Here is a 13593-nt window from a genome sequence, read left to right on the forward strand (position 1 = left end):
GTGTGTGTGTGTGTGTGTGTGTGTGTGTGTGTGTGTGTGTGTTCTCGGGGAGGAGGGAGGCGCAGCTTACGATCCATCTGTCCCTGTTTCCCCCACATGTCAACATGGAGGCAGACAGTGAGGGGAGGCTGGGACAGACCTGAGTCCTTGTACTGGTTTAATTAAAACACATCATTTGAACCTTTTTATTTGCCATGGATGATAACAAGCCCATCCCAACACACCACTCCTCAGAGGAGGAAAAAAAACAACAACACACACACACCAGGCAATTAAAGACTCATTTACTCATCAGCCAATTATTCACCCGGGCCTTTCTTGGATCCGTCTCGTGCAGTCCTGTGAGGCCTTTCACTACAGGCAGGTCATTATTCACTGAGTGCCAGGACTGCCGTGAGTGGAAAATCAGCCGCTGAATGAGACACGCTTCACTCTGATTTCTGCCAAAAAGGCTCCTCTGCTGCAGATTGTATTTATAACATATACTGTACATAATCCATCCAACCCATGCATGAATATTTACCCAGTATTTGTTTGTCTATGTTATGCAATTTACACTGCTCGTATGCAAAATTGATTGTGTTGGCCATTGGTGATTTGAATACACCTCTTTTCTTCAGCAGATTACTGTGACACCTGACTTTAAGGTAACACTTTATAATAACCATCACTGGTGGATTAAACTTGACTTAAAGTCTCTACGATGATCTTGTAAGTGTTTATGAAACAGTCTTGTGATTCCTCTGATGATTATAAATGAGCTGTGACAGTGAACAAGACCATCAGTGAAAGGACAGCTATTTTTATAAAGTTATTATTAATGACAGATCAGAGGTGAAAGTGTCAGGGGCAACATTTTTCATTTGTTCCTCCAGGACGTATTTAGGAGCACGTTTCAGGCCATTTGGATCTCATAGTTGGAGTTTGGGTTGGAGGCAGGCCTGCAAAGTGAATGGGATGGATCAGAGGTGAAATTTTGGCCAAAACCTATCCTCCATTTAAGTTTTGTCGAAATCCGTTGAGTGATTTTTGTGTAATCCTGCTGACAAACCAACCAACAAACAAAAGGACGGACGCAGTGAAAACACAACTATAAAGTGTAATCAACTTGAAAAAGGAGGCAGAGTCGTGTTCATTATCAATTTCTGATTATGTTTTATTAACTTCTTATTCTCTTTAATTCTTGGAAAAAAAAAAAGACAAAACCTTTAAAAACTAAAAAACAGTCAGTATAATAAACAGTGGATAACAATGTGTGATGACAGAAATGATCGCCACAGATGTTTTACACCGGAGAAACAAACATTTGAATAACAGACAAAACAAAAGCTTTTCAGTCGTCTCCTTGGAGCTCATCTGTCATTGTTTCTTTAATCAACCCACACACTTCTTCTGCTCTAGACACAAACTCACGGCTTTGCTGTATTGCTTAGTTATACTCCTCCACAAACAGTACATTTTAACAGCTTGAAAAGAAGAAGAAGAAAAAAAAAAAAACACCCACAACTTGGTAGTTTATGCTTTTTAAACCCTGTTACTGCATATTTGAAACCAAATATGATATGATGAAACATCATTATTTAACAAATTTACACTTCATTTGTATCCTAATGTATGAAAGCGGGAAAAGATCAGCCCAATCACATAGATAAATAAAAGTTAACAAAAGAACTTAAATATGAACATTTTTGCCTTTGGTTAAGAAGATACCAACATAAAAAGCAGGTACAATGGGTAAAGCGCTTAAAAAAAAAGAAGGAAAAAAAAAAAAGATTTACACTTTGGTTCAAACATACACAAGAAAACCTGAAAATCCTGACTTCTCTTCAAAAACAAAACAGTCGTAATCTCACCTTTCAACTAGGAGATTTAAAAAGGTGCAGCACTCAATGTCTCAGGTTCATATAAATCAACTCGGTTAGATAAAACACTTCTGTGGCTCGCTGAGTTTCGCACCTTTAGGATGCTTCAGACTGCACCTCGTGTCTGGTTGTAAAACAGCCCATTAAGTGAGAGAAAGAAGGGATTTTTGTCACCACTGAGCCCAGTGAATCTGAAATAGGCAGTAAAAAGGAAGGATTACAATTGATCTTCCTGCCGGCTGATGTAATCTTGCCTCAGCTCTTTTTGTATACTTATTACAATATTGTGACAAGAAAAACATAGCGTTTGCAGCACAATGGGACAATTTACTATATATTGGTTAGTGATATTTCCCTAAATTATCAGCACAGAAAAACAAAACGGTAAATTAAAAAGGGTGGTGAAACATGTTTGAGCCTCTTCGATTGGTACAAAAGTCACATCAGCAGCTGGAAAACGTATGTACCATTATTATACTCAGTTCTGTGTAGTAAAACAATAGTGTTGTCAAGACGTTATGCTTAAAATACGTAAAAATACTTAAGTATTATGCAGGTGTGTGCCTCGACGCACAAATGTTATCGGCAGTTCTTATACAGACTGTAAACAAGAGAGGAAGGAGACTTGAAAATGGATATTCTTCACTCACACACTGTCTGTCTGTCTTTACCTGCAGCACAGTAATAGTAAAATTGTCATCATCATGCTGAAGAATAAATGTGCCGAGACGTTGTCCACCTTCTAATGCTCTAGTGTCACTCAGAGGAGCTCCTCACTGTTAAAGCTGTAAAACAAAGAACCATAACGCTGCATTATACTGTGGTAAAACAGCTGTTCCTATGCTGATCTGTATAGAGGTGGGAATGATTTTTTATTCATCAGGACTGATGGAGTGGAACTCATCAATCACTGAAATGATTATAAAATCATTAAATACTTTTGCTTTTATTTGACAGTTTGCTCCTCAAGATTGAAGCGCAAATAAGCAAAATGGCCGTCAGAAATGAATGCTAAATAAAAAACAAAAAAGACAGGGAGAACAGGTAATTTGCTGACAGCTGTGACCTCCTGGTGTGAGACATAAAAAAGACGAACAAGACTGAAACAAAACAGACTAACAGACTCTCTGGAGCTGGAGGTATTTTTTATTTGAGGCTCTTGAACGCCCTTCTTAAATCTTTAAATATTATTTTTTAATAAAGCTATTATCTCTGTCTGGATTCTATTTCATTTTATTTATATTTTATTATTATTGTTTGTATTCTTTTTGTGAAGCACTAAGTCACATTGTTAAGAAAAAGCGCTATATAAATAAAGTTTATTATTATTAACAAGGCAGCTAAGCCTGTCTTGGTTCTGTAAGAGAGAAACTTTTAGTCAGAAGGTTTACGGTTGTGTTTTTTTAAGTTGAGTAGGAAAAATAGGTATGTGATTATTTACTTTTTTGATATTTCGTGAGTTTAATTTGTTTATTGATTAGGCTAAAAAAGCTAGGAGAGTTTGTGGAGCGTAGCAAACTCGCCACTCACACACATGCTATTCTATCAGATAATCGCTTTTTGAACAGGTTGGGCTAGAGCTAGCTGATCAGAATGCTAACTTTGACAGATATCTCTGCAACACAATACACAGACGTCTTTGACATAATGTCAAAACTGTTATTTATTCACATACTGTTGATAATTTTACTTAATTTTTTTGGATGTTTTAAACTAAAATTCTTACATATTGCATCTTTAACACAGCTACTCCCACTCCATGACCGGGTTACAGATGCAGTGCAGAGAAAGTGGAAGTAATGATGGAAAGAAAATATTAAGCCTGTAACGGCTCGTGATTTGGTCTGTACCTCAGTTTCAGGATTATAATCTGGTTCATCGCTTGCTTGAAACAAAAGCCCTCACACTGGCTGCTTCTGAAGTCTTTGCCTAAAGGATCTGAGGAGATTTAGCTGACGAAACAAAACAGACACAAACAAATGTGAAACACACTGACCCTAATGACTAAAAGAGGGTTACCTGAGCAAAATATTCAGTACAGCGAAAAACAAAATGAAACACACAAAAACTCAAATTCATCTCCATGTATGTGTGTCATGTACATACATGAGGGGGGTAGGGTATTAGAAACACCTTTCAATATAATGCAGTCCAATGCAACACAACCAATCAAAACAAAATAAGAAGTAATTCCCTCTAAAGAGGATTCAATGTGGGGCTGGATTGCATTTGACTGCATTCAATGTACATAACTAAGTTACAAACCTGTTGCTATTATTTCAACAGGTGATCAGAAAACTAAAATATTCCCCAACACATGTCAGAAGCACTTCAGAGAGAGTCTTTTAAGAGTTTCCCTTTGCTGCACCATCTAATTTGGGGTAACTGAAGAAATTAAAGCTACAAACGAACTCTGAGTAAGATGGAAAATTCCACAAAATGCTCCACGTGGACCACAACTTAGCTGACCTACATGATTACTTGCTGTTCTGTTAAACCTCCTCATAATTCTTCAATTCAAGAGTCTTTTTTCCTGTCCGTATTATTGCACAGTAAATAAATGTATTTGTAGCTAACAAATGGCAGCTGTACTGTTAAAGTAACAGCTAAAAAACAACAATGGTCTAAATGCAGTTTGTGACAAAGTCCTTCTCACTCACGCCCTTCTGATGTTTATGAACATACTTCTTTTCTACATGTCGCATCAATCCACGGTCCGTTAAAGGCATACCGTGTCCTCGAAAACGAAGCACCATAGTGTGTGAAGCGTTACACCGTCTGGAAGCTGCGGTGAGCTGAGGGACGGTTAGGTGACTCTTGGACCAGGAAAAATGGTAATGATGATGTCCGATCATGATGGTCTTGGTGGTGATAGGTTAGGCGTGCTGTGCAGCCAACTCCTGTCCTATGAAGCGGCGCAGACGCTCCAGATATTGGCTGTACAGTTCAATGTCGTTGTGTCCTGCTCCCTCCACCCACAGAGGCTCCACAGCCTTGGGGCAGCGCTCGAAAAGAGCCAGGCCGTGGGAGAAGTCGATCACTTCGTCCTCTGTCCCGTGGATGATGAGCACCGGGGATGTGATTTTGGACACTTTCTCAATGCTTAAAAAAAAAAAAAAGGGAAAAAGAACACAAATCAGATTTTAAAGAAATTAATTATTTACTTCCCCTAAAAGCAGATTGCAGAGATCAGGTTTATAGTGACGTACAGTTGGCTCTGTGGATCAGGTCATAAAATCACGTAACATCAGTCGGTGTGAGTGATCTTAAATATATTTCAATATTTCAGTGAAGCTTTTTTTTGTGTGGGCTACTACAGTAAATTCTAAGAGCACCAAACAGACGTGAAAAAAACTAATGACGACGAAGACCTGTGTTTCAGCCAAAAAGCTGCACTTGAACACACCACAAACACTACAGCTGATGTCCAGCTAGCTCATACATTCTGCACCTGTGTGAGAGGAAATACCTCTCTATACCAGCAGATGGCAGTAGTCTGTTTTCGTAATTCACAAAGGGAAACCCGCAGAACTCAGGATTGCGGATGCACAAACCATTGCTATGAAGGAACATTTCCTCCTCTCACTAATATAGCCACTTCTAAATCAAGAATATGTCTGACAGGCATAAATAGTAGAAACCTCACTAAATAGGTGAAATTATGGATACTACAGCGACAGGATCCCCTCTGTTTCCTTTTCTCTTCCTGTGCATTTATTTGCTCAGCTGAACAGTCAATCAGGGTGATTTTTCTCACGACAGGCTCTGCAGCATATTCAACATGCTCTTTAGGACAAAAACCGACAAGGGCCGACTAGTGCCAATAGTGAGGGACACAACACAAAAACTAGGGCGACGGGCACTTACTGATGGCCCTGACATTCTGTCAGCCCGGTGTGTCGGGACCCTAATGGGCTATAAAACATATTTATTGCTTTGAAACTAGAATAATATTATGCTGTCATAATTTTGGTTAATTAAAAACCAGATCACATGTAGATTCACTGACAGGGACATTGGTTTTATCTATGTAGTGCAGATTTGACGCTCGTGGACAGCACAGAATACAAATATACTTTCAATGAAAGAAGAATACAGCATTGGTAATAATCTCAGGAGGAGCTCAAAGAATATTGATCAAGTTTGACTCTCCTTGTATTGGACTCTAACTTTTTGTTTTTTAATTGCTGATTTGCATCCCTTTGCCAAAAGGACAAGACACAACATAGCTCCAAAATTATCGGCAAAACACAAAATCCCCAGCAGCTTCCTCCATATCAGATAATCAACCACCCCACACACGGCCTCTATGACTATTTTAAGATACTTTCACGAGGGAGGCATCTGTATGTAAAAACAAAAGGAGGTTTTATTTCAGAAGCCGTTGGACTTGTGAACAGTCACAGCACAAATGATCTCTGTTATTATCGTCACCATCTTCTTGCTGCTGCTTACATTTACCCTGATGCAGACTCAAAAATATGCACTAAGGGATTATGTATATTTGTATATTAATGGCTGTTTATATGTTCTGTAATTTGTGTAGCATAAGAAGTTTACAAACCTTAATTTCATTATGCAACCCTGTGTTGTGTAAATTACCTTGTACCTTGTCAAAGGATTGGCCAGTTTACTTTGACGACTAATAAATAAACCTGCACTTTCAACCTGGTCCTAATCCTTATTTATGTCGTGTTTAATCGAATCGTCAATGCGTACTTCTGTTTTAGAGCGAGTTTGCCTTGAATTGCCCCTTGAGGGATGAATAAAGTATTCTGGATTGATAGAATATGTGATCAGTTTATACGTCTTATCGACATAAATGAATATATTTATCACCAAACGCAATATAAAATAGATACCTACTTGAAAAATGCACAATTGTTTAATCTTTAAAGTATAATCAAGTCTTTTCATGGAATATTTCATAGAGGAAACAGGAGAGACAGCTACAGACAGACAGATACACACAGAGAAAGGAGGGCTGCCAGCTGCCTACTCCGAATGTGGACAACAGGCGAACACTGGAGGCTTTCTCAGCTCACTACACACACAGCGAGGCTTTCCCTGGTTTCCTACAACCTCTGCGCCTCACCCACTTGTACCATCTGGGACTAGACTCTGTGTTAAGGCTTGCATTGGCTGCTATTGACCTTCGTCAGACACAGCCACTAAAACTAAACTGACAACAAGAACAGAAGGGATAGAGTCTCGCTAATGATAACATTACTCTGCGTTGTGTCTGTCCAGGATGAGGGAATTGTTTAGTGGCCAAGGTTTAAAAATAAAATAAACACAGTACCGACACACCACAGTCTCCACCCACGTCACAATCGCACACAAACGTGGGGCACCAAATCTCTTCGGAGTAGGAGGTAGAATATCTGACAAGTACTTTATCACAGCCAGCCACCTGCTGTCTGCAGTATTACTACTTCTGTTAAAAGGATCAAATCAGTTTAATTATAGCTGCTCAATATGATTTTTTCCCTGGTATTTAAAAAGCGTGGCATGAATAAGCACTCAGAGTGTGTGCTGCAGATCTAAATTAACAGTCATGGGCAATTTGGGAGAAAACATGTGGGACAAGACTTCATTACTTGTAAGCAGGAGGCGGTAAGTCTTACACTGTTGTTGACAGTTTAACATTAACTTGTACAACTTCACTTTTGGACATTTGATTTTAATATAAAAATTCAAATGTGCTGTAGAGGACTAATAAAACAGTAGGTACATTTTGGCAAAGTGAACTTCCACACAGGTTTTCCTTGGACGATGGTAGTTTACCAGTTTACCCCATCTGAAGTTAGTGCATGAGCTCAACTGCGTGACGAGGGGATAAAAACCATCTGGCCTATGAACCTATGGACAAGCGCCTGGATTTAAATAATATATTTCATGTGCCACATCATATCATTTATTGATTCATTTTAAATGAAAGGGGGTTCTGTGCTGATTAACTTATGGATCTATTCAGCAGTATTAGGATGGCCATTACATCTGACGTTATCATGTGCGAATGATGTGCTGCCGCCAAGATAACACAGACCTCTGTGTCAGAATTCATCTTTGAAATACTACAGTATTTGGGAAGCCCTACTTACATTTATGAAAATAAAGTATAAATAATACCCGTACACGAATCAAGAAAAGGCACTTAAAAAAAAAATCACAGCACTAAAATGCGACCTGAAAGGACAGAGGCAGTTCTTTCAGCGCAGATGTTTGTCTTGGACAAGAAACGCTCTCACAAGCGCAAGTGGCAATTACTCTCTTGTGTTGGCAGATCCGTCATTACGTGGAAATGCCATCTGGCAGCAAAATATTCTGAATGTGTGTATCATGTTTACATGAACACCCTATTAAGGACTTCATTGATGTAAAAAGATTTCTTTGACAAAAGACCACCATACATTAAAATGTGCCAACCTAATTATACCATGCACTAGGATACACATATTCATTTAATATAATTTTAATTTGTATTCAAACAATCAAATGTTGGAAGATGTTATATCTGAGACTGGTTGAAAAGGGTACAAGGAGACGGAGAAAGAGAGACTTACTTGGGGAAAGCGTCGAAGCAGTATGTTTTCTTTGTGTCTGGAAAGGCCACTCTCATGCCAGATGTCAGAGGTGAGTGAAGAACCACGGCGGCACACTCATACCGTGACGCCAGGTCTACAGTGGGTACTGTACCAATGCTCTGTCCGTACAGGATTATATTCTCTGGGCTAATGCCATACCTGGTAAAGATTAAAAGGTACAAGAGACACTTTTAGCACAGGCTAATGAAATACATAAAATAGTTTATTTTTAATCATAGAAAGTTTAAGCTGTAATTTTAAAGTGTTCTGTAATTTTACTGAACTGACTAAAAAGATAAACAAACGTATGCAGCTTAAAAGGTAGGGTATTAAGAACATCTGTTTGAAAACAAAAATATTTTTAATAAATATCCTTAAATTACGTAGTGAAGAGTGACAGCTGCACCCAAAAGTAAATTCACCTCAACCAACCCTTAGACAATACTCTGCGGTGTCATGTCATCCCAGGGCTACAGCCGCATTAAGGCAGCTCCGCTTTCACTAATGAGACACTTTATCACACCACAACGTCCTTGAGAGACATCTCCCCCCAAGCCTTCCCTCTCTTCATCCATTCATCTCACTCTTTCTTATTCCCATGGCACCTGTCTACACTCTGCTTTCCTCATTCCATCTCTGTCCTCATCACAACCTCTGCCACTTTATCCTCACAGCTTTTTCTTTACTTGACCCTCTTCTACCCATCTCAATTTATCACCCCTTTGTGGCTTTTTTTGGTGCTATGCTCGGCAGTAGTAGGTATTTGAATTCATCCGGATTCTTGCTCCTAATCTCAAGTAACTTGGTCTCAGCAGACTAAGACACTGTGAAATAAATCATCCCTTGAAGGACACATATGGGCCAATTATGTCAAAACGCACCGTGTGCGCAGGGCGTGCCAGGCAGCATCTATGTCTGCGTAGAGGTTCTTCTCAGTGGGCTTGCCAGTGCTGACGCCGTAGCCTGAGTAGTCGTAGGAGAAGATGTTGCAGTTGATGCGAGTGCCAAGTCCGATATAGAAACTGCTCATCTGGCCAAGGTCGACGGCGTTACCGTGAGAGAAAAGTACTGTAAATCTGAAAGGATGCACGTCAAAGGACATGTTAGTACATGGTGCAATAGTTAATGAGGCACAAATTCAAAGGTTTCTATCTCTGAAAAGTAGTAATTCATACCTCGCATGTCATCATTGCAGCCTTAATTCTACTTAAAATTATTTATCTGGTGATTTATTTCACTTTTAAATGTTTGTAAAGCACTTTGTAACTTGTTTTTGAAAAGTGATATATGAATAAAGTAAGTTGTTACATATGAAATGTCCTTACTTATTGCAAATGCCATCATTTCATATAGTAGCTAAATATACAAGATGTACATATGAGTAGTGGTCCTTTTTTTACAGGATCTAGGATGACTAGAAAACAGCACTAGTAAATGGACCAAAGGAAAATTAACAGCTTTAGTTGAGACTTTGTTCATGTTTTTGTGTGTCAATGCTGTCAAATGCATTGATACTTGATACTCAGGTGTGCGAAAGCTATACTCTGTGACATTTGATAAAATCTAAAGTACCAAGGCTATTAAAAAAACAGCTCTACAATCAGATTTTGAACCCCTTCCTGCACACATATAGTATGAATATGATTACAAATGTGTTGGTATGTGTTCATGGACTGTTCCTTTTCCAGCACTGTGTGCAGTTTGTTAGTAATAAGAAAAAAAAGAGAAAACTATCCTGCAGTTTAACATTCTGGTATTGTGACAACCTTACTGTGTGCCATACCGTGTGTAAAGACACATTAAACTCTACTGCACTTCATTTGAAGCAGAAACAGTCACTTGAGGGTTTAACATTGAAACAAAAACAAACAATGAAGTTCATCACACATTCTCTGTCCACGAGTCCGACCTGGTAACTCTACACTGAATCAAACCACAAGAAATCTGTTGTTAAGACAAACACTGGACTCCACGCCAATGCATCTTTGTGTAAAAGTGCTGCGTGTTGGAGGATTGGTTTACCATGACTGACTCCTGGCAGATGACTCTTACTTCTAGACATTTTGTATAACCTGAGACGCAGGGTATCCACTATAAAAGCTTGGTATTCTAGCCCTTGCCTTTTATTCATGAATGCATGTTGTGTTCTCTGGAGAAATTGGATACTTCTTCTACACACTGACTGTTTTGAGATCCTCCCTCAGCAGTTTTGTTTATGAAACCCGTACGGCCCGCGGCTTTGCTCTGGGCCTCTCCGCTCCGAATGCGGCATAACAATGACAGTGCCATATCACGTCTAGTTTGGTTTCGTTCTTGTGTAATACTAGACATTAATGCAAAACACACAGACTGTAACACAAGCCTGTCCATGTCTTTTTAATTGATTTGGTGAATTAATCAGCAGGAGCACAGTGCAGCAAGATGAGCATAAAACCAAATATAAAACTCAACTTTTACATCTCAGCACATAAAATAAAACTCTTGCTGAGGTTAAATGATGCAATCGTTAAACTGTCTACCAATCACTGCCAACAAAGTCATTGACACAGGCCTACAGGAGAGAAAGCCAGACACCCGGAAATATTTTGACTCTAGCTCTCTGCGATATCTTGTCAGTGAGTGGAAGACTTTTTGAAAATGATGATCATTATCAAGAACCAGAATGAGAGCAGGTGACACCAAACACTCAAGTTCCTACTAACTGGAGGGACAAAACAGAACGGAAAAATGTGGATGAATGGAAAAAGAAACTGTTAAAGTAAATGGGAGGGATCCATGGAAAAGCAGGAAGAGAAAATCCCGAGTTGGCTGAGTCAACAGGGAGACAAGTGAAGGAAGTAGACCTGGATGTAAGTAGAAGAAGACTGACAAGAAAGGAAAGAGTGGAAACGCTTCTGAGGAAGTGTGACACGCTCATGAAATGAATACGAAAGGTCAAGCAAGGGGTAGTCTATAAAATAAATGTAAAAAGTCAATTAGTAGTTCCACACTGACTCAGAAGGTAAGTAAATCTTTCAAACAACCTACCTGGCGTTAGGAACACAGCGAATGTACATGCAGCCGACTCTGTTTCCTCTACTGGATCGAGTGAGGAACACCTCCGTCGTGTCCAGCTCTCTCTGCGAGTACTGAAACTCTGCTCGCTCCGTCAGGTGGAGCTTCCATCTCCCCTCCACAGCCCCGGCGACTGACGCTCCGCTCCGGGACCGCAGGCTGGACGTACCCGTCGCTGCCTGTGCAGCAGGGCCTGCATCTGGGTCTGGAAGAAAGGCGTACGTGGGCTCGGGGGGCAGGAAGGCGAGCTTGGCTGCGATGCGGCTGGGGCAGGGCGGGCAGCAGAACAGGCAGCAGAGCTCGCTGAGAGAGAGGCCATTCATCCTTCACTGTGCAGGAGGACGACAAGAGGATCACTGTGCTATTGAATGACACATCAGCCCATTGTTGACACAATGAGATACTTATCACAATGTAATGTACAAGGCATGCAGTCAAAGTGTGACAGCAACGTTGATGAAAATGTTTCTACAACAGCTAGTTTGTAGGTTGTAACGATTATATACAGCTAAATATATAGCATTTCATCAACAGCATTTCATTTTCTTTATTAAATTGTTTACCATGCAGAATATTCCCTAAAACAATGTACAGACTCACACTTATGTCCCACCATAAGTGTGTGGAGGTGTCTGTATCTGCAGAGAACCTGCTTTTTAACTGTACTTTCCCATTTCCTTATTATTTCTCTGTGTTCAGGAAGTTTCTGTGCGTAAGTGACTGAGTGAGTGACAAAGATATTTGATCGTTCAGACTCACTCCCAGGTTGTCAAATAGCCACGCTTTTGGCTTCATGTCTTGTATTTGATGATTTGACTCAAGAATGAACTACCTTTCTCCAGAACCACTTGCTGCACCTTTAAAATCAGACACATCCTGCACAGTATACCTTTAACACATTAATCATTTTTAATCATCAATTTCCTGGAGTCATCTTCAAATTGCTGCCTAAGATGTTGTTACCAGTACATGAAACGAAAAAGGGCAGCAAACCCCTACAATTGAGGGGCTGGAACCAATTAATATTAAGCATTTTAGATTTGAAAAAATGACTCAAATTAATAATACATTTTCAAAACAGTTGCTAATTAATATGTGTGTCCATCAGCTGATTAATCAATAACTTCAGCTCTGAAAACGAACACTTTGTAGATGTTGGTTGAACTAAATAAGCTTCATTTGAGGCCCTTATAAACCATAATGATTATAATTCATTACTTGAACACATTTAGAGCTAATCATTAACAGACAATCCAGTTATTTAAAATAATTACTGCATTGGGCCTCACAGTTTAAACATGCAAGGCAAGACAACAACAGTAGACCTACCTGTTGATCTGAAGAGCTTTGTCTCCAAGTTAAAGTCAAAGATGAAGAAGGCTGTGCTGAGACTAAAATAAAACAGAAGACTTCCTCCACTTGGGCCCAGATCAAACACAGGATACTGTCTGTGAAGTGCCTTGTCAGCAGAAGAAGGAGAAAGTAGTGGAGCCTGCCGGCTGACAGGGAAGTGTTATTTACGGTGTATCTGCTGTGTTTTCCGTGTGCTGACTGAAGTCCAAATCACATCCATTTTGTCCACTTGTTGCCTTCAGATACAAACTGCCGTTTACTTAAATTCGCTCCTGAACATTTACGTGAAACTACAACTTTCCCGGGTCTAGTTTTACTTGTGTTGACTGAAGGTTTTTTCCGCTGCAGCCTTGACCTCAGAGAGAACAAAACAAACTACAAAACACTCTTCAAACACAATTTAACACTCACAGCGCGGTTCCCTCCGGTACGAGTCCGTGTTAAATCATGAACATCGGTAACGACAGGTCATATTTGCCCGGAGAGAGAAGGTATTTGTCTGCGCGTACCAGCTAACGCTACGCTGGCTTAAGCTAGCAAGAAGGCATAAACACGGATACTCAGTAAAAACAACGCTCCTACGAGGACACCCGACGTCAAACAACGTCGATACACAGCTTCCGACGCGTGTCTTCGTCTCCGTGAAGCCGTTACGGGCTGTGCTGCCGTGTCCTAGGACTTTACGGATGGCGTCTGGTCATTTAAATCCATGTCCGTGCGGTGTTTTCCTACTTCTC

The 13593-nt window shown here is 39.9% G+C and overlaps 1 protein-coding gene across 1 annotated transcript; it reads right to left on the reverse strand.

Annotated features, from left to right (window-relative positions):
- Positions 1-1131: 1131 nt before the first annotated feature.
- Positions 1132-13593, reverse strand: abhd17ab (abhydrolase domain containing 17A, depalmitoylase b). The gene is made up of 5 exons (XM_084355031.1): positions 12833-13593; positions 11477-11832; positions 9331-9525; positions 8429-8608; positions 1132-4964 (listed from the first exon to the last, which is right to left on the reverse strand). The coding sequence occupies exons 2-5, from the start codon at positions 11824-11826 to the stop codon at positions 4739-4741; spliced, it is 951 nt and encodes a 316-aa protein (XP_084211157.1). The 5' UTR covers positions 11827-11832; positions 12833-13593; the 3' UTR covers positions 1132-4738.

This window comes from Pagrus pagrus, assembly GCF_965226575.1.
Source record: "Pagrus pagrus genome assembly, chromosome: 6".
In the NCBI taxonomy this organism is placed as follows: domain Eukaryota; kingdom Metazoa; phylum Chordata; class Actinopteri; order Spariformes; family Sparidae; genus Pagrus; species Pagrus pagrus.

What these genes read in the sequence shown, in the direction of transcription:
- abhd17ab (XM_084355031.1), bottom strand. Translation starts at nt 11,826, where the DNA reads ATGAATGGCCTCTCTCTCAGCGAGCTCTGCTGCCTGTTCTGCTGCCCG. An exon ending in CGCTGTGTTCCTAACGCCAG is followed by an intron (nt 9,526 to 11,476) that starts GTAGGTTGTTTG and finishes GCATCCTTTCAG; the next exon opens with ATTTACAGTACTTTTCTCTC. An exon ending in TGGCACGCCCTGCGCACACG is followed by an intron (nt 8,609 to 9,330) that starts GTGCGTTTTGAC and finishes AATCTTTACCAG; the next exon opens with GTATGGCATTAGCCCAGAGA.